This window comes from Palaemon carinicauda, chromosome 31 (assembly GCF_036898095.1).
Source record: "Palaemon carinicauda isolate YSFRI2023 chromosome 31, ASM3689809v2, whole genome shotgun sequence".
NCBI classification, from domain to species: domain Eukaryota; kingdom Metazoa; phylum Arthropoda; class Malacostraca; order Decapoda; family Palaemonidae; genus Palaemon; species Palaemon carinicauda.
Window position 1 is genome coordinate 55,984,281 of NC_090755.1, and position 20,522 is coordinate 56,004,802.

A 20,522-nucleotide genomic window follows, 5' to 3' on the forward strand; every position below is an offset into this window, starting at 1 on the left:
AGTACCGCTAGAGTTATTGGATCCTTTGACTGGCCTGATAGTATTATATTGAATCCCTCTCTATTTACGGCTTATTTCTCCTTTGCGTACACATACACCAAATAGTCTGATCTATTTTTTACACATTCTCTTTCCTCATACACTTGACACCACTAAGATAACCAAACAATTCTTCTCCACTTAAGGTGTTAACTACTGCACTGTAATTGTTCAGGGGCTTCTTTTGACCTGGTATGGGTAAAAGAGGCTCTTTAGTTATAGTGAGCAGCTCTTCTAAAAGGACACTCGATCAAAAAATTGTTCTCGTTTTTGGTAGCGCCATGTGCTCTATAACATGGTCTTCCACTGTCTTGGGTTAGAGTTCTCTTGCTTGAGGGTACACTCAGGCCCATTATTCTCCCTGTTTCCTTATATCCTTTACTCAGTGGGCTATTTTTCCTTCTAAAGCCACTTGGGCTTATAGCATCCAGTTTTTCCAACTCGGTTGAGTCCCTGGTTAGGCTGGAGGAACGTAGAGAGTAGAGGTCCCCTTTTTTGTTTTGTTTCATTTGTTGGTGTCGGCTACTCCCCAAAATTGGGGGAAGTGCCTTTGGTATATGTATGTATGTATAACTGAAATGTTTAAACAACCAGTGTCACTTAATACTTTAGTTGGGAGAATTCAACCACCCTTTCTTATCCTTCTTATAGACTTGTGCAAAAACTCTATCCTTTCTTGAAGGGCTTCATCAACACAACCAGCGGACATTCTTTTTACCCTATGGAAATGCTTCAAGCTGCCCCTTGTTAAGCAGTGAAATATTGGATTTCAAGCTGTTTGGAGAGTTTAGAATCACAATCTTCACTTCAATATACTTGTAATGCAATCCATTTAACGCTAAATTTTAATAATACACAATATGAAAATGTGAAATTTTATCATAACACTATAAGACATCAAGGGAAAAAAGAACTGACATCCTAATAAGTTTTCTACAGTATCAATTACAGCATTACTTACTTTTTCAAGTGTCACGATGTTTCTTCACCTCCTGAAGTACATATTTCCTGTTTTCTGGTACAAAACTATTACATGCTAGAAGTAAGAAAAATAAGGGAAGGTTTAAATAATGTCCACATTTACATCAAAATAGTGACTTTATTTAATGTAAGTTTATACAGGTGACATCAGTCAAATATTTTTATACATGTATATTTCAGACAAGTGCACATATGTGGTTGGTGAAATATTAGAAGCTAGTCTATATTTAAAATATATAAAAGCAATACAATACCTGTATCCTTTTCCCCACCCTATGAATCATAAGAAAAATTCAATGCATTGCCTTAATATTATCAAGCCAAAAATGTTCTTTATAAGATAGGAATAGCCAAGCAATTTCTAACAATTATATCCTATATATGGAGAAGTCTTTCCCTGAATGATCACAAAGGTTACAGTTATGACATCATTGAACCAAACTAAACTAGAGGTGCCTTCTAACAACACTACCTTGCAGAATGCAAACCTAACTAGCTTTCTTTTTTTTCATAACTACCGTACAGCTTTTAATGGGTGTAGAACTTCAGTATAAGATTACCTTTCATAAAAGCTTCTATCCTTAAGACTTTACTAAGACCCAAGAAAATAAGTTTGGATATTCTTCAAGTGAGAAAAAATGACAATAGCTACAAATGTACTGCATCTGTTAGAGGAACCAATGCTGAAGGACAAAAAGGGCTTTCAATTTACAAAGTGACTTAACTACTTTTCAGCATGAACCTCTCAAGTGGAAGACATATAATGGGTGGAATGTATGAAACAGGAGAAAAAAAAAAGAACAATATAACGTTTATCTGCTAAAATTATTTTTAGCAATCACAATCTAGTCTCTGATTATCATAAACCTCTCAATACAACTACACTACACAAAAAAATGATATTTCCTGTGATATTCCAACAGTATCTCTTTCGTAAAATCAGCTAAAATATACTAATAAGGTTTGAAAACTTAACTAATTTAGAATATTAAAATTTCTAATTCTAATTAATCTAGCTAATTTATTTTTTGCCTTTTACTTTCCTTTCATCCCTTTGATCTCCCATTTATTTAATCAAATTTAAATTAGTAAAAATTCTTTCCATGGAGAAATAAAAGAGCTAAGATATGATAAAAATCCACCATAACCTTAAAGCTCTATATGACTTCACTAGTTTCCAAAATGTAAGCCTACCATTATACAGATAGTAGATTCACAGAACAATGCACTTTAATGTCACATGAACAAATCATTGGTAAGTCACTAGACAATCATTAATGCATCATCTGAATCACATCCCATGAAAGGGAGTTGGCTACTTTTAACCCTTTTACCCCCAGGCTATTTGGAAATTTCCAACCCTTAATCCCCAGGGGGTTATTTTTTTCCCAGCACATTTTGGTGTATATTTTTTTTAAATTGCTCTAACAGCCTTATTTTTTGTCATAGAGAGGTCAGGTTGGTCTCATTCTCTTGGAATTATCAAAAATATGAAAAAAATAATTCTTATAGCATTTTTTTGCAAGGACGTACCGGTACGTCCATGGGGGTAAAGGGATGGCTTTTGTGAAACGTACCAGTACGTCCTTTGGGGGTAAAAGGGTTATGATCAATGGAATTATAAAAATTATGCTACACACTTCCACCCAAAAAATAGCCACTTTTGTACTCAGGGGAACACTAAATTATGTATGCTTAATCTCTCCTCCAAAAAATGTACCCACAAAACTTTCAATTTCAAAGGAAAATACTTATAAACTATGTCGCTTATACCTGTTGTCCTCCTACAGTAGGTTACAAAATAATTAAGTACCATTCAGTGATTTTCTCTTCTATTCAAGGCATTTAAAACAATCTAAACTAGCTGAGTATGGCACTAACATACTTCAAATAGTTCTTTGCAATGATATGAAAGGATGACAATGACTAGCATGATACACTTCAAAGAAAGTAGTATTTCTGAATACTAATGTATTCATTTTTATACGAGTAAAATTAAGTTGCATTGTATTTAAATGTCAGAAACTTTAATTGCATTCAAAGAAATTACTCTGATCCTTCCTGATGTACTAATGTCAATTTATTAAGAGCATAATAACTATACACCAAATTGAAAAAAAAATAAAAATCTGAATAATCTGCCCCCAAAAGGGTAGCATCAAAGGAATGTACAGTATCAACACAATTGTTATATCACAGATTTTCATAAGATAACAAAAGCAAATGCTGACCAAACCTTCAAGCTCCACCGATATGAAATTCCTGGTTCACTACTAAACAGTTTTTTGTTAGTGTGAAACATCTTTCAATCTACAATAAATTGGTAAAATAAAACTTTTTAACTAAATTTTATCCAACATATGGTCTGGAATGCATAATTCAAAACTTTTGGGGCAATCATTTTTTCACAAAATCATGAAGCTGCAAGTTATTGCAAACATTGAAACTTCAGCTGGTAAAAGTGAGTCCCTTATTTGAACCACATATTACTTTCAGTGCAATCACAGCATACTATTCATGCATACATATGTATAAACAGCCTATACACCAGTATATACAAAGTAAGTTAAGATACAAAAGCTCATGAGTTACAAACTTTCAGATATGAAATTGACTTACCTCTGTTATAGGGGTTATAGCATCCTTCCTAATACAGATTCAACATGGTCATTTGAAACCACGCCTTCTATTTATCCACCCTCTAAAGTAGAGTTTCCATAGTAATCCAAAGGTAGCCGTGTTGTAGCTAGTGGTCTGGTTATCATAATTATAAAATAACCAAGACGAGAGTTTTGAAAATTTTCTCTAAGCACCACTCTTAATACTAATGGATGGTCACTATTTCCGTTCTCGTGTAAAAGCTCCTTTGAAAAATGCAAATGCTGCCTCTGTTCAAAAGTTTACACCTCCCATGACAATATATGGTAACTTCTTAATGCTTCTCTAGCCTTTTTCCACTTGCACTATGCTCATCTCCACATAAACATTCACAAAAATATAGTTCAACATCAAGCACATCATTTTAAATTGCGTAACACTTGATATACATACTCAAAAACTATTCTTGAAATATTGATCCACAACTTTATGAAAATAATGAAAACATCAATGTATATACCTCAAATATTCCCTACTCTTGACTCTCCTAATTTTTAAGAGCAATCACAGACACTCATGGTACGTGTGTGCAATTGTCTTGGATGATGAAAATAACATTCATAATTCAAACCCTATTACTAAGCACTAACATGGGGGGGGGGGGACTGTCACTCAAAGTCTTTCATATAAAATAAAGTGTAAATAATGATAAAAATTCAACTGAAAGATAAAAAAACTTACAAGAAAGTGCCAAAACATTTCGATAAAATCAGAATGTTAACCTCCTAAATTTGTGTGCCTTTAGTAGTCACTAACCAGTTGTACTCAGCAGGCTAGCATACTAATAAACAGTCTTATGAGAGAGAGAGAGAGAGAGAGAGAGAGAGAGAGAGAGAGAGAGAGAGAGAGAGAGAGAGAGAGAGAGAGAGAGCACGCAGTATTTTCATTTAACACTTTACATATTTGTAAGGTTAATTATAGAAAAATCACCATATACCTTTCCTATCTTATACCCTTTTTCTTAATTATTTTGAGTTTCTAAGTAAATTAGATGGTCTATTTCACAATCGTGTACAAAGGCAATTGAAAATGCTTCCAAGTGAAATTAAAATATACAATCTAAGTAATACTTAGATTTAAAATTCCTAAATAAACAAAGTACTGCAACAAATCTAATAATACAGTGTACTGTACAGTATATCATATGATAAAAAGTGTCAATAGGCCTACACTATTACATTTAATAAATGGTCATATTCATCAATAAGCCAATAAAATTAATGTTTACCTAAGTAAATGATAAATGCAAAATATTGCATATAAAGTGAGATGAAAAGAAAGTCGAAACAACATATAACTATGAAAAGGTGTAATTCAAATTTTATTATAAAAATTATACTTCAATTAAGCTCAAGCAATCAAAAGTCAGAATACTGAAATAGGTAAGGAATTCTATAGAGGAATATATTAACTAAAAAGCGTGAATAAAACTCGAGAATACAATGATAGCATAAGAAACTTTTGATACATCTCTTTTGTACAGAAACATTGTATCTAAATTTATTAATTGATAGAAGACAAATATAATTTCTAGACCTTTTTTTTTGTACGTGCAAGCATCTTCAGTAACTTGTGAGGCAAAAGCATCTTCAGTACAGTAACTTGTGAGGCAACATAATCATTATAGTATTAAGAGTTAAAATCATCATACTATACACTGTACTCAACACCTCTAAAATAAATGTTTACATGTTTTCATGTTCATAAATTTCCATAATTACGACATATCAATCTAATTAGGAACCTGATTTAAAAGGTAAATGAAAAAAGAAGTCTTCAAATATGCCCATTCATGATTTGCACCAAATCTTCGTTTTGATTATCATTTTACCAGTCTAACTGCCGACATCTAATCTAAACCTTATTAATATGGACTTGAAGTGCTACTGAACAAGAAATTTCTCATTTTACATTTTTTCTTACCAGGATAGCAATGGGGACAGAAATTTAAGTATTAATGATAGAGACAGACATCCATATGTAAAAACTGTTGATGGTTTATACATGAAAGATAGCCCAAATACTTTCCTAAAGGGTAGTACATTGTGATATTTCTAACTATTGCAAGTGAGGTCCTCATAACAGTCTGTACCAGTAAAACAGGTAATAACAAAATCTACTCAATAGAACTTTTGGTGGCCAATGGTTTTAACACGTGGAATAAGTATATTTATTCGCACCTTTTCCTATTCAAGAAATTGTGGTGTAAACATCACAAATTTTAAAAGTAATTAATATTCTTCCAAACTATACAAACCTGAGTCCTTTAATTAGAAAATTGATTCAAGCAGAGCTGGAACTTGGCATTTAAGACTTATAACGAATGTCGGCAGAAGCCGGTAATTACTGGCCAGTGGCAGAGAAGCCTCTTCCCCTAGCCGGTATACAGAAGTCACTTTCATTGCATCAGGGACTTTCAGGGGAGGTGATGGCAGGAAGTTAATTTAAAGGAAAATACAAATTACTTTTAAACTTTGTGATTTGTTCCTACACATATACAAACCTTTGTCCCCAGGTGGGAGGAAGTTCCTTTTTATCAAACTGGCTGGTTAAAATCCTGGGATTGCTGATCTGAGACTTGATAAGTTGTGGAGAATAGCATCTTGCTTCAGGATCCAATTAGTCCACTGATTGGCTGCCTGGTGGACCAAAAACTGATTTTGCTCCTGACAGAGCAAGGCCCTTGAACTGCCTCTTTTCTGTCTGAGAGGCTTTCACTTAAACCTAAATATCCCATTGTCCCTGACCAGTAGTCTAACCATGATGTAGCTTGAAGGGTCAACATATCTGTTCATGGCCACTAAAGAAATAAGTGTAATGTTTTGGGATGCAAGCCTTTCAGCTAATATAGAAGGGACAGGGTAGCAACTGCTTGGTCTAGAGGCAGGGGGAGTCCTGTGTTATGTAATAAAACTTCCGCCTCAAAAAGGCTTGCAGCATTAGCATTCTGTTGAGGGAAATTCCTTCAGTATGAGATCGACGACAGTTGACAGTGTGCACTGATGTCTGTTCCCAAGGGAATGAATTTTGGTATGCATCTTATTCCCTCATTCTCCCAACTATGAATATACTTTTGCATGAAAGGAAGATAAAGGAGAGGCCATTACTCCTGCTGGTAGTGAACAAGCTCATTTTTGTGGGAGAGGACAGGTAGCAGGTGTGTAAGCACTTGCATTGGTTGGACAATCATGGAAGTCTGACTCAAGGGCAGATTAGCCGGCAGCTCAACTTCAGATACAAAGACGTTATGACGCTGAAGTTTTATTCCCCTTCAAGGGATTCAGTGCTAAGGCTAGCCTTTCTCTGGAGGGAAATCCCTGTAACCTCCAACAATTCCAAAGTCTTGTAGCAACGTGTTGTCAACTGGAACAAGATCTGAATTTTTAGTCTCCTCCTGGGGGAGAATCTCACCTATTTTGCTAAGGAAAACAGCCAAAACTCCTGGCATCAAGACTTATCCAAGAGTTAAAGAAAGAAAATGTTAAAATCAAAGTTTGAAGAGACGCTGATGGCCCTGTTCAGTTTACCGGCAAGGGAGCGGGGCTTCCCCTCCATTGGTTGGTAATTACTGGATACTACCGACACCTCATTATAAGTTTTAACTGTTTTAACTACTGAGTTCCAGCCGCACATGAATCAGACTTCTAATTAAGGGACGAAGGTATTCGTGTAGGAACACATACATAACAGAGGGTTCTCAAGTTAGCACACCACTACAGTATTGTATTACAAAACTAGGTTGACAACTTTCACGATGGTTCAATTAAGATCATGGATATCTACTTTGTAAAGGAGGCCTAAGAAACATTTACTGAAATATTTTTTCTAAATTGTTTCTTTGATAAGGAGAGTACTACAGTAAAATTATGATGCTTCAAAGTGTTTCTACATTTAATAATTTATACTGTAAACATCATACAGTATTGTACTTCATTCCCAACCATATCCAAATGATTTGCTATCTAATGAAGAATTATCTTCATTTACATTTTAAGTTTTTTCTTCGTCAAAACTACTATTAATAAAATACACTACCTAATCATTAATTTCAACTGCACTTAAAATAAGTATACCATATATCACACTAATGGACTCCACCAAAATTGGAACACTAATCAATGCATACAACTACATTCACTCACACTGTTGCATACTACAATGGCTATAAAAGATAACAAAAAATTTAAGGCATAAAAATCTTGCTACTCATCTCAATTACAAAATATTAATTTTTCTACATTTGCTGGTTACCAAATTCAAAATACCTCAATTGCCTGGACATATTTTTTGTGGCAACACTTCAACGAGAGATAATGTATTCTAGCCAGTACCCAACCACTTTCCATACAAATAACATGGTTAAACAATCAACATCTTCAGCCCTTTTAAGATCTTGCAATGGCATCAAACATGCAAGTTAAAGAGCACTGCATGTCTTCCAATAATAACTTGGGCTACAACACTCATTATCACCAGTGCCAAATGTCTTATACTGTATGCTATAAAGTAAGGATTGCAATAAGCCTATACAAGAAAAGATTTAATTAATAATAGGAAAACAGTGCACAACAATTAGACTCAACTTAACAGAAGAGCAAGGAGAATGTGTGCTGTAGAGGTCACCTCAGCCTGAAAAATGACAAAGTAGAGAAAAGATAAAATTTTAGCAATTCTCCTCCTGAAAAAAAAAAAAATTATCTTTCACCATTTATAAAACATATCTAATATTCTCAGTACAACAATATACCAAATATTCACTGACAATTAGATACCTAATTAAGCTCATTAAAAAATTAATCTGCATAAAATGTCCGCACATCCCAATTATACTATTTTGATCTAAGGTTTTTTCTAGCCACAACCTCTTTCTTTCTGGCATAATTTATCATTTTCTGTTACATTTCTGTATCATTATAGTATATGAAAATAAAATAAGATTGCTGATGCTAATGATAATTTCTTGATTTAACATCATCTAACTATCATCTGCATGCATTATTTCTGGAGTTAGATAAGAACAGAGTTCTCTTATCTCTTCGTCTTGAGAACTTCTGCCGGAATTCCCATTTGGTCATGTGTTCTAGTTATTTAGCATGATTCTTGTTCTCTATTATGTGAAGCTGAAATGCAAGCAAAACAGCTGTTGTTCATAACAAAACAGCCATTTTTCATTTGGCTGTTTATAGCTGTATGCATTACTAATGATACTTTTGTCAATCATTCTTTTTTTTTTATTGGTATTTTAATATATTGAACAAGAAGTTGGATAAGGAGGTTAGTTTATTATAATTTTGTTTCAAAAACGAAACTTGCGTGATACAGAAGAGACATGATAAAATAATTTTTATGGCAGATCACAAGGTTTACACGAGTGTACAGCATGCAATACAGTATTAGTGTAATTTACTTTATTGATTTCTAGTCAAAAAAATTATCTATAAAAAAATAAAAAATGAAACATAAAACTTATCTACCCTAGGTAAATTGTGATATGAAGAGTCCATGATATAAATTTACATGAATATATAATCAGCTCTCATTTTCTGTGATTACTGTAATTTAATTATGAAAACATCTGCATATGCCAAAATGTTGCATGCAAAACAAATTTTTGCCATAGGAATATGAGATTATTCTGGGTTGTGGTGGGATATTGAAAATGTCTCTGCCTAGCATTCTGCTGGACAGGAGATAGAGTCCCGCTCAAACTTGATAGTTTCTAGTAGTGTCTGTAGCTTCACCATCCTTGTTGTGAGTTAACCCTTTTACCCCCGGGGTATTTGGAAATTTCCAACCCTTAACCCCCAGGGGGTTATTTTTTTCCCAGCACATTTTGCAGTATATATTTTTTAAATTGCTCTAACAGCCTTGATTTTCATCATAGAGAGGTCAGGTTGGTCTCATTCTCTTGGAAAATGCCTGAATTTTCTCAAAAAATATGAAAAACAAATTTTTTATAGCATTTTTTTGCAAGGACGTACCGGTACGTCCATGGGGATAAAGGGATGGCTTTTGTGAAACGTACCAGTACGTCCTTTGGGGGTAAAAGGGTTAAGGATGGGAGGTTTGAGGGAGCCTATAGGTCTACCTGCCGTGTCATTAGCAGCCATTGCCTGGCCCTCCCTGGTCCTAGCTTGGGTAGAGAAGGGGTTTCAATGCTGAACATATGGATATATCGTCAGTCTCTAGGGCATTATCACTGTCCCTTAACTCTGCTATACATGAGTAGCCTTTAAACCCTAAACCTTTAATGTATACCCCAAGTCCCCAACTTTTTTCATAAACTAAACAAACTGTATTTTACCTGAAATAAAGATGCATTAACTATGCATTTTGGGGGTTGAAGTGCTGTGTGGTCTCCAAGGACTTTCCTGTGAAAGGCTAGAACAGGGAATCCAATATAACATAAATACCAAAGAAATATGACAAATTCAGAGATAATTCGTATTTTTCCCTAACTAATGCAAACCTGGTGTTATTCATTTGGTTTATCTTCCAGCTCCGCTGAAAGATAATCCAAATAAATAGCGGAAGGTTTGTTAGCATGGAAACAAATTATACCCCCTGCTCTAGGGCCAGTGTATCAATGTGCAAGACATGGAGTCAGTGTGTATAGGGGAGACCTCACAAGTTCAGGCTTATTTAAACTTGCCACAGCACCTCAGTATTTGAAAGTCATCTGCTATGAGTGACATCATGCACAGCATCCCAGAAAGGAACCACTGCTTCAGTCCTTGTCAGCATACTTATGTCATAATAAACTCTCAACCACCATTCTCTTGTGATCAAAGTCAAATGTCATTAAAAGTAAAGTATGGCAAAGAGAAAATTCATACCTTGAGAAATTTGGTAAATTTGGTCAGTTCAGTAAGTAAGAGTTTGTAGTACCTGGTTTACAATTTTCCCAGCTAGAATAGGATAATCACTTGGTTTTCTTGTTTTCTTCTGAATCTTCTTCTTGTAGTAAACCAGCATCATGAGATCTTCTCCATTCACCTTGTCTTGAAGAATCTCTTCGCATTTTGGCCTCCAGTTCTGCTTTCTTCCAAGTAACCATCATGTTGCTACTTAACCATAGCCAGTTCATCTGTAAAGTGGCAAAATTTAATTACCAATTAAAGGTGCTACACAGTGTAAGTATGTACTGTATATGGAAAACTGTATGTATATACTGTATATATCATGTGAGTCTGTCTTCTAGCAATAAAATTTGTATTTTTCCTAACTCTACTGATGAGATTACAAAGAGGTATCAGTAGCTTATGGCGGGTAGAGAGGAAGCACATCCCACCCCCACCAACACACTAAAAAGACACTTTGACCTTCACCTAAAACTTCTATGGTGGTTGAAGTATGGGGTAAAATCTAAAGGACTTAGGTTTGTTTATTTAGTAAAAATACAAATTGCTTAAAAAAATTGTGATTTGCTCCTAAACATATTGAATAAACCTTCGTCCTTTAATAGGAGACTCCTAGTGAGGAACGAGGTCCCTATTACCAAGCTGGGTGGTTTAAAATCCAGGGATGTTCGAACACTGACCCGGGGAGTGGCGAAAGTGTTGATTTCTGTACATATCCCATCACCTCCTTACTAAAAGAATATAATGTCTGAAAAGTGTGGTCAAATAAAAGTAATGGGTTATCCACATTTGTGTCCATCCTACCCGTCACGAGAAGGATGGGGGAGATACAGTATTTCTATATCTACTCTTCTAAAAATATTGCTCGGTAAAGAAGTTTACCTGCATCAACTTCCAATGTAACGAATAATGGCACCTTTACTACACCCCCAAAAGATGGGAAAGAAAAGGAGCAGACATCCTTATCTCTCCTAGACTTATGTGGTGACTGTAATCTTAGATGAGATGCTTCTTATCCTATGAAGGCACTAGGGTTTGCTATACCAATGGCTGAGCTCCTACTACAGGCCCCAGTGAGAATGTATTCAAAAAATTGGAAGTATACTCCCTTAGATAATGGGTTGTGAAGGTTGTCTTGCATTTCCAGACTCAAGCCTTCAACACTTGTCTCACTAACAGGTTCTTCCAGATCCTAAGCTGACAGGATATAGTACTCCTAGAGATGATCTTCTTGAGTCTATCGAAAATGTTTTATATCTGTGGTCTGATGGGCTGCGTACGTTTGAAATGCTGCGAAGTTAAGCTACATGCTTTTCTGAGGCTAATGCAAGGAGGAAGATGGTCTTTGACAGTCATATCCACAATTCGGGTCATGTCCAATGAAGGTGCTTAGAGTTCTCTCAAAGGAAAAGACTGCTCGAAGCTCCTCATGAGCATAGATGGCTCCCTCAAAGAGAAAAAATCTAAACCCTACAGTCTAAAGACCTAGCTCAAGGGTAAGTGATAGTGTACCAACCGTGTTTCACACAATTGTACATAATTCCTTTTGTATATATTATGGTTGTATCTTCGCTCTTCCCTCGCACTAAAACGAACATGAAAATTCAAGTCTGGTTTTTCCTCTGTGATTTTGTCTGTCTTGTGAACTTGTCATGTCCTGTTGCCTTGAGGTTTTGTATATAAGGAGAGTGTTCCACAACAATATAACTCAGTCGTTTCCAATCTGCCTTTGATTTCACAACTCCTCTCTCGGCCCGTCACATTGGTGACCCCGGAAGTCGACTCGCTTCCACCGCCTTCCACCCCCACCCCCTCGCCCCTCCATCGTTGGTACTATGACGGACTCTACGGCAGTTGGCGCTATGGCCTCTCCATTCAAACTTTCATCGTTTGCCAGCGGAGAGGCGTTTGCTTGGTTTCAGCGCGCAGAAGTCCAGTTTCGTATCAGGGGCGTGACTCGCTCAACCACCAAAGCGGATTATGTTCTCGCGGCGATACCCGAGGACACCTTCCCAGAAATATCCGACTGGCTTTGTGAACAAGGAGACACCCCAATAGCGTATGACGACCTCAAATCATACCTTCTGCAACAGTACTCGCCGTCGCCAGCCGCCCGTATAGCAAAGCTTTTTCAGCTCTCGCAACAACCGTTGGGGGACCAAAGGGCTTCGCTTGCCCTCAGGGAAATGACCAGTATCGCTCGCCTTCAACCTGCCGCAGACGGCTCTCCTCGTGAGGTGAACCTACTCCGTGCCCTTTGGATACGCCGTTTACCTGAACCTGTGCGCGCTGCCATACCCGATGTCGATAGTTTACCCATAAAGGACTTGATGACCAAAGCCGACGCCCTTATGGACAGCCACTTCAAGACCTCCATCAACGCCTCCACCCCTGACGACGAGGATGCCTATTCAACGTACACCGAAGCTGACATGAATGCCGTAGGACATACACGCCTACCCCGTGACGTGCCGAAGCGGCGACAAAGCCGCCCACCACCCACCAATCGCTCGCGCCCCAACGAACGACTTCTACAGCCACTTACTACCTCCCATCCACCGCAGTTTTGCTACTACCACTTCAGATTCGGGGCAACCGCGAAGAAATGTGCCAAAGATTGTCAGTGGCCAAAAAACGTGTAAGTAGGCCATCGCTTGTGGCGGTGGCCTCCCATGTTTCTAATCTTTTCTTTTTACAGGATGCAGGAACGGGCGTGCGATTTTTGGTAGACACAGGTGCTTGTCGTTCTCTTTTGCCAAGGAAACTCTTCAAGGCACAACGTAGTCTGTCTACATCTGCCGACGTCCGCTTGGTAGCTGCCAACGGATCTGCGATACCCACCTACGGTTACGAGAGCCTCACATTATCGTTCGGAAACGGTAAATTCAATTGGAAGTTTCTCGTTGCTGACGTCACAATGCCAATCCTCGGTGCGGATTTCCTCTCTCATTTCCACCTTCTGGTCGATGTCGCCCACCGACGATTGGTCAACGCGGACTCGTACTTGTCGACACCTCTTCAACCCGCCCCCTCTAACCTCGCTCTCCACATCAGCGCACCCACGGATGCCTACGCCCACCTCTTCACGTCGTACCCGGAAGTTTTCCGTCCAGAACTTCGCCAAACGCCCACGGTTCCTGCCAAGCACGGTATCTATCACCATATCAAGACGACGGGACCCCCAGTCTTCGCAAAATTCAGACGTCTAGCACCGGAACGATTGGCAGCCGCCAAACAGACGTTCGCCGAAATGGAGAAAATGGGCCTTTGCCAAAAGGCCTCCAGCCCATGGTCGTCACCCTTACACATCGTTCTGAAGAAAGACGGCTCCCTCCGTCCGTGCGGGGATTACAGGCGCCTGAACATGCAAACAGAACCGGATCACTACCCCCTCCCAAACATTGCCGATGTAACCTCCTACCTGCACAAAGCAAAGGTTTTCTCTACGCTTGACCTCCTGAAGGGGTATTATCAGGTGCCTATGAACCCAGAAGACATCCCCAAGACCGCCATCACCACTCCGTTTGGCACATACACCTTCAATTACTCCTGTTTTGGCCTTCGTAATGCTGGGGCAACGTTTCAACGTCTCATGGATGGCATCTTAGGGGACCTCCCTTTCTGTGTATGTTATGTGGACGACATACTTGTGTTCTCCTCCTCAAAAGAGGAACACCTCCGTCACCTGCGCATCGTGCTCGACCGCCTGCAACAAAACGGCCTTGTAGTCCGGTACGACAAGTGTACCTTTGGCGCCAACGAAGTGTCGTTCTTAGGGCACCGTATCACTCCTGAAGGAGTCCATCCCCTCCCTGAGAAGGTAGCAGCCGTTCAGAATTTCCCCACGCCCTCGACCGTCAAAGCTCTGCAGGAATTCTTGGGCATGATCAACTATTATCACCGCTTTCTGCCAGCCATTGCCGCCACTCTTGCTCCCCTCTACGCCTCCCTCAAGGGCAAGCCAAAGGACCTGAAGTGGGGTCCCCTTCAAGAAGCGGCCTTCTGCAATGCAAAGAAGGCCCTATCAACTGCTGCGGCTCTCACTTTTCCTATCCCACACGCCCCTCTCCTTCTCTCCACCGATGCCAGCGACGTCGCTATTGGTGCAGTACTCGAGCAGGTGGTCAAAGGCTCGCCCCGCCCATTGGCCTTCTTCAGCAGAAAACTGTCCAAGGCAGAATCGGGTTATTCTACCTTCGATCGAGAATTGCTCGCGGTGCACCTGGCTGTCCGTCACTTTCGCCATTTCTTAGAAGGTACGCCCTTCGTCATTCGCACAGACCACATGCCTCTGGTGCACGCCTTCACTCGACAGTCTGACGCCTGGTCCGCCCGTCAACGCCGACATCTCTCCGCCGTGGCTGAATACAATTGCACCCTCCAATACGTCCCTGGGAAAATGAATCCCGTTGCCGATGCCCTGTCAAGAAACACGTTGGCTGCCGTTCAACTGGGATTGGATTACAACGCCCTGGCTGAAGCCCAACGACAGGATCCAGAGTATCAAGCTTGTAGGACATCCTGCACGTCCCTCCGTTGGGAGGATTTTCCCCTCAAAAACTCCAACACCACCCTCCTCTGTGACGTCAGTACTGGTAGACCGCGACCTTGGATTCCTGCTCCCATGCGCCGACAGGTGTTTGATTTCATCCACGGCCTTTCACATCCCTCGTGCCGTTCTACTGCACAGCTGCTGAAGGCAAAGTTCATTTGGCACGGCATTTCTAAGGATGCTAAGGATTGGGTCCGTGCCTGTACTTCTTGCCAAACTTCCAAAGTACATCGACACACGGATTCAGGAGTGGGCACCTTTCCTCAACCTCAGCGTCGTTTCGCACACATTCACGTCGACGTTGTAGGCCCCCTACCCACATCACAAGGACATCGTTACCTGTTTACCGTCATCGACCGCTCCACTCGTTGGCCTGAAGCCATTCCCATGGAAACTGCAACGTCCGCCTCATGTACATCTGCCTTACTCTCTGGATGGATTTCAAGATTCGGTATCCCTGAGCATATTACTTCTGACAGGGGAACCACTTTCACCTCTCAATTATGGACGTCATTAGCGAATCTCCTGGGCATCACCCTACATCACACAACGGCCTACAACCCCGCTGCCAATGGAATGGTTGAACGTTTTCATCGCACCCTCAAAGCAGCTTTGATGTCCCGCTGCAAGGATTGCAACTGGTTTACTCAGCTTCCCTGGGTCCTCCTTCGACTAAGGACCACTCCTAAAGACGCCCTCGACGTCTCGGCAGCCGAAATGGTGTATGGCGACCCGTTGGTCGTCCCTGCCGAGTTTTTTCCTTCTACAACCTCCTCCGACGATCTCCAGCGCATACGTCACGTCGTGGGAAAATTTACTCCGTGCCGCCAGACTTACAAGCCCCCAGCGAAGCATCACATACCAACGGACTTGCACTCTGCAACGCACGTCTTCCTGCGCAACGACACCAGCAAGCCACCGTTAACGCCCCCTTACACGGGACCTTACCTTGTGATCCGACGCAGTCCGAAAGCATTCCTCCTAAACATTCGGGGCAAAGAAGACTGGGTCTCCATTGATCGTCTAAAACCTGCTTATCTTCTGCCAGATGACCCGCCTACAGTTCGCCTCTCTAGATCAGGGCGCCCTATTTAACTTGTACAGTATGTCATTTTTAGGGGGGGAGCCATGTACCAACCGTGTTTCACACAATTGTACATAATTCCTTTTGTATATATTATGGTTGTATCTTCGCTCTTCCCTCGCACTAAAACGAACATGAAAATTCAAGTCTGGTTTTTCCTCTGTGATTTTGTCTGTCTTGTGAACTTGTCATGTCCTGTTGCCTTGAGGTTTTGTATATAAGGAGAGTGTTCCACAACAATATAACTCAGTCGTTTCCAATCTGCCTTTGATTTCACAACTCCTCTCTCGGCCCGTCACAATAGTGTTTTACTACTAAGACTGAGAGGAGTTTGTTCAAGAGAAGGTATACTGTACAAGAAAATCTGCTATTAGCTACAGAGAACCTTCAACCAGAGTGCTCCTTCTATAACACCAATGGCAGAAGATGGCCCACTTAGCCTGGAACTCATCAACTCAGATATACAGACATCTATTATATTGTGCATTACATCACAAAAAGCCTTTTGCTTGAAGGAGATTCTGGATAGTCTCCAACTGTGATGCGACAGTGCTATAACCACTGAATCAATGGACAATGGTGGTGGAGTCATACAAGTGTTTCAGGACCGTCTCAAGGCAATAGAGGAATGATGGCTTGGTCACATATGAGACCTAGCATTGGTGGTGGCTGTACATAGCATCGAACCCTTTCTCTAGGGATGAGTTAAGGGATTCTTTCCCTACTGAGAAGTAACAGTAAGGGCTACTTCTCGCTCTCACAGTGGGAAAGAAAAGTCGAACATTAAGTAAATAGAAAGCTGCTTGTACTCATTCTCGTAAGAATCAAGCACAGGTAGCTGGTGCGTGAGCTTCTGTACCCTGTACTGATAAGTCTATTTGGGGATGGGTCCATTCCCGAAATGTATTTTCTTACCTTATGAATGAGGCAAGATTGTATTAGGATCCTTTCTTTAAGATTGCCACCTGCATGGGGAGAGAAACCACAGTACAGTAAATCACTCCTACCAAAATCCTATTGATTGGTCTTCCAGGAATTTTTCAGTGTCCTTATCTCAAAATTCCTATTTTCCTAGGATAACTGTCAGGTGGTTTGTGAAAGAATAGCTGTCCTTGGTTGGAGAGGGGTCTTTGCCAACAACTGTGCAAGCACAATGTGGTATCCCAGTGCTGTAATCGGATTTGAGAAGTCACCAGTTCTAACCCATAACTTGGAACTAAGTTATAAGATTTTGGAGTCTGGGGAAACTCAGTCTTGGATCGGTCTCCGAGTTTGGGAAATAGGTCAATGAGCAGTATCAGCCCGTAGGGAAATCACAACCTATGGTGTCACTGAAGCATTTTGAGAATGTCCCGAGGTAGGAGAGAGACGAGGGTGGATGCCCACGTCCTGACCAGCTCGTGGTCAGCCTCACATGGTAGAAGGAGTGTGAGCTTCTATGCCTCGTACTGAAAATCATTCATGAGGTTGGGTTTTAGTACAGCACTGCTCCTCCTACAAAACCATACAGATGAATTGTCAAGTCTTGAAAGACTACATGATCAGCTATCCTGTGCTTGTGACCTCTCCCTCTTTCTATTCAGGGAAGTATAAGTGTTGAGGAGGAGCAGATGACAATAACTGTCATGCTAGTTACCTAGTGACTTGAAAATAACTATCACCTACAAATTGAGCGTAGACTCAGATAGAGTGGCTCCTGATTATCTGGTTTCCAATTCCATGATTCTCATTTGCAGCAACCAATAGCAGCTACCTATGGTATGGTTCCCAATTGAAGCTAGTCCCTTGTGAAACAATGATTGTGCAAAACTTGGTGAGGAAGCTTGTTTTACCAGTGGGAAACTCAATCGGACATTCATGTGAAGACTAACTGAAAGCCTTGCTAGAAGTTCTGTGTACTGAAAGTTGATAAAAAACACGTGTCTGATTGTATAGCATCAAAAAATAGCAGGGAACACCTGAACCTAGTACTGAAACCTATTTTCTGGGCTCCAGGTATTCAGAAGGATATAGATAGACTGGAAGCAGTACAAGCTAGGGTCACCAAACTAGTTCCAACATTAAGGGAATCTGGATATAGATGGAGGATGGAACGTTTGAACTTATTTGATCTACAAACTCAGTGACTAAGGGGACAGTTAATAGAGGCATTCAAAATTCTTAAAAAAATAAAAAATAACAAATTTGCTAATAATTTGTATTTTTCCTAACATACAAACCTGGAGCTATTTATAGGGTATTACTTTCGGCAACCCTGAAAACCAACCAAGACAATTTTAGTGAGGGATAATTACCCCATCCACTAGTTAGTGGGAGGGGGTTGGGGTAGACTGGCTACCCCGCTCACTCACACCTGTCGGTTGAGTAACCACTTTTGCTTTCTGGCAGGACTTCTAGGGGGACAGGGTGGCGGGCCAATTTGTATAAATAGCTCCAGGTTTGTATGTTAGGAAAAATACAAATCATTTACATATTTGTTATTTGTTCCGACACAGATACAAACCTTCGGTATTTATAGGGTGACTTACTCTTAGGAGGGAGGAAGTTCTACCAACTGGCCTTGGTCATGACCTGGGGTTCCCTCTAATTGATCTTTGATCTAATTAGTAGGAACCCTACCCTCGCTAAAATCAAAGTAGCTACATGGTAACTCCATGATAGCGGCCTGCAGAAGCTTGTGTGAGAGAGACTCGTGGCTTGTCTTTACGAAAGAACTCGAGGATAAGCATGAGTTCTAAGACACATCCAATACCTCCCTCACGAGGTATTGGTGGCGTAACAAAGTGTTTATTCATACTCAGGATGCACAAGGGAAATGAATCTTACCTGCAGAGGGGTGAGGTCAGCTATGTTTCGGTCTTGCGGAGCTATTTCCCCAAGGGGGGAGAAGGTGAAAGGAAGAGGGGAGCTAGACATTCTTTTCATTCACCCCATACTAACCTGGGTAACCTCAGCCCTCAACCCTCTGCTACTTGTCCATCAAGGAGCCTGAGGCATTAGATCACTTGTTGTGCAGCCACCACAGGACCAATGGAAAAGGTTTCCATGCTCCTGTGGGTTACATCTTTCAGGTAGTGGGCTGCGAAGGTCATCTGATGCTTCCACACGTCCGCTTGCAATACCTGTGCCACAGAAAAATTCTTCTTGAACGCCAGAGACGTTGCAATGCCTCCGACGTCATGAGCTCTGGGTCGGTTGGACAGAATCTGGATATAGAGCGTATTCAATTACTGTACTTTCCTTATCCAGGAAGAAATAGTATTCCTCATGACCCTCCTCTTGACCTTTCCCGTGCTGACAAAAAGTGCTTATACATGGGGGCGAGCTTTTACTGTTCTTCTTAAGTAACACCTCAGACTCCTTAATTGGACATAGTAACAGTTGATCTGGATCTTCGGTTACGAAGACTCTCCATCCGAAATGGGCTGAACCTGGAGTCCGGCACACCCGGATTTTGAGTCTTAGCTACAAACTCAGGGACGTAGTTGACGATTACTTCCCCCCATCTCCTAGAGTGGGAGACATCAGCATATAGACCATGAAGTTCGCCGACTCTCTTAGCCGAAGCCAGAGCGAGCATGAACACTGTCTTCCATGTGAGGTGGCAATTGAAGGCCTGGCGTAGTGCTTCATAGGGGAAGCCCTTAAGAGAACTAAGGACCTGAACCACGTTCCAAGGGGGAAGTCTTAGCTCTGCCTGGGGACATGTAAGCTCCTAACTACGTATGAGCAAAGAAAGTTCCAACGAGGAGGAAATATAGACTCCTTTCGTCTAAAGGCGAGACTCAAGGCTGAGTGGTAGCCTTTGACTGCCGACCGAGAGAAGCATTTCTTCACGAAGGTATACAAGAAACTCCGCTATAGTTAGAACAGAGGCATCGAGGGGAGAGATAGCCCTTCCACACCACCAACAACAGAAAACTGACCACTTCGCCTGGTAGACTGCCTCTGAGGATCTCCTGAGGTGTCCAGCCATTCTTTTCGAAACCGGTTGCGAAAAGCTACTCTGTGTGCGGAGGTGCTGGATAGTCTCCAGGCGTCAAGTCGAAGCGAAGCTACGGCTTTGTCTAAGATGTTGGCATGTGGTTGTTTGACGAGATCGTGCTGTAGAGCGAGCTCCCTCGGGATCTCCGTGAGGAGATACAAAAGCTCCGGGAACCCTTCTGCGTGATGCCATAGCAGAGCTATGAGGGTCATTTGCAAGTTGTTGCTTGCTCGTACCTGGTTGAGGACTTTTTTCATCAGACAGAACGGGGGAGACGCGTAAGCGTCCAGGTTTATCCACCGTTGTTGGAAAGCATCTTGCCAAAGACCTTGGGGATCCGGGACTGGGGAGCAGTACAACGGG

The 20,522-nt window shown here is 40.9% G+C and overlaps 1 protein-coding gene across 1 annotated transcript in view; it reads right to left on the minus strand.

The window, feature by feature from the left end:
• Positions 1-1,118: 1,118 nt before the first annotated feature.
• The window catches only part of LOC137624415 (transmembrane protein 18-like), a 46,552-nt gene continuing 27,148 nt past the window's right edge, over positions 1,119-20,522 (minus strand). Inside the window, exons 3-4 of the mRNA XM_068355160.1 lie at positions 10,567-10,765; positions 1,119-8,307 (exon numbers count right to left, since the gene is read on the minus strand). Of these exons, the coding sequence (XP_068211261.1) occupies positions 10,601-10,765 (165 nt within the window). The 3' untranslated portion in view covers positions 1,119-8,307; positions 10,567-10,600. The remainder of the gene's footprint in view (positions 8,308-10,566; positions 10,766-20,522) is intronic.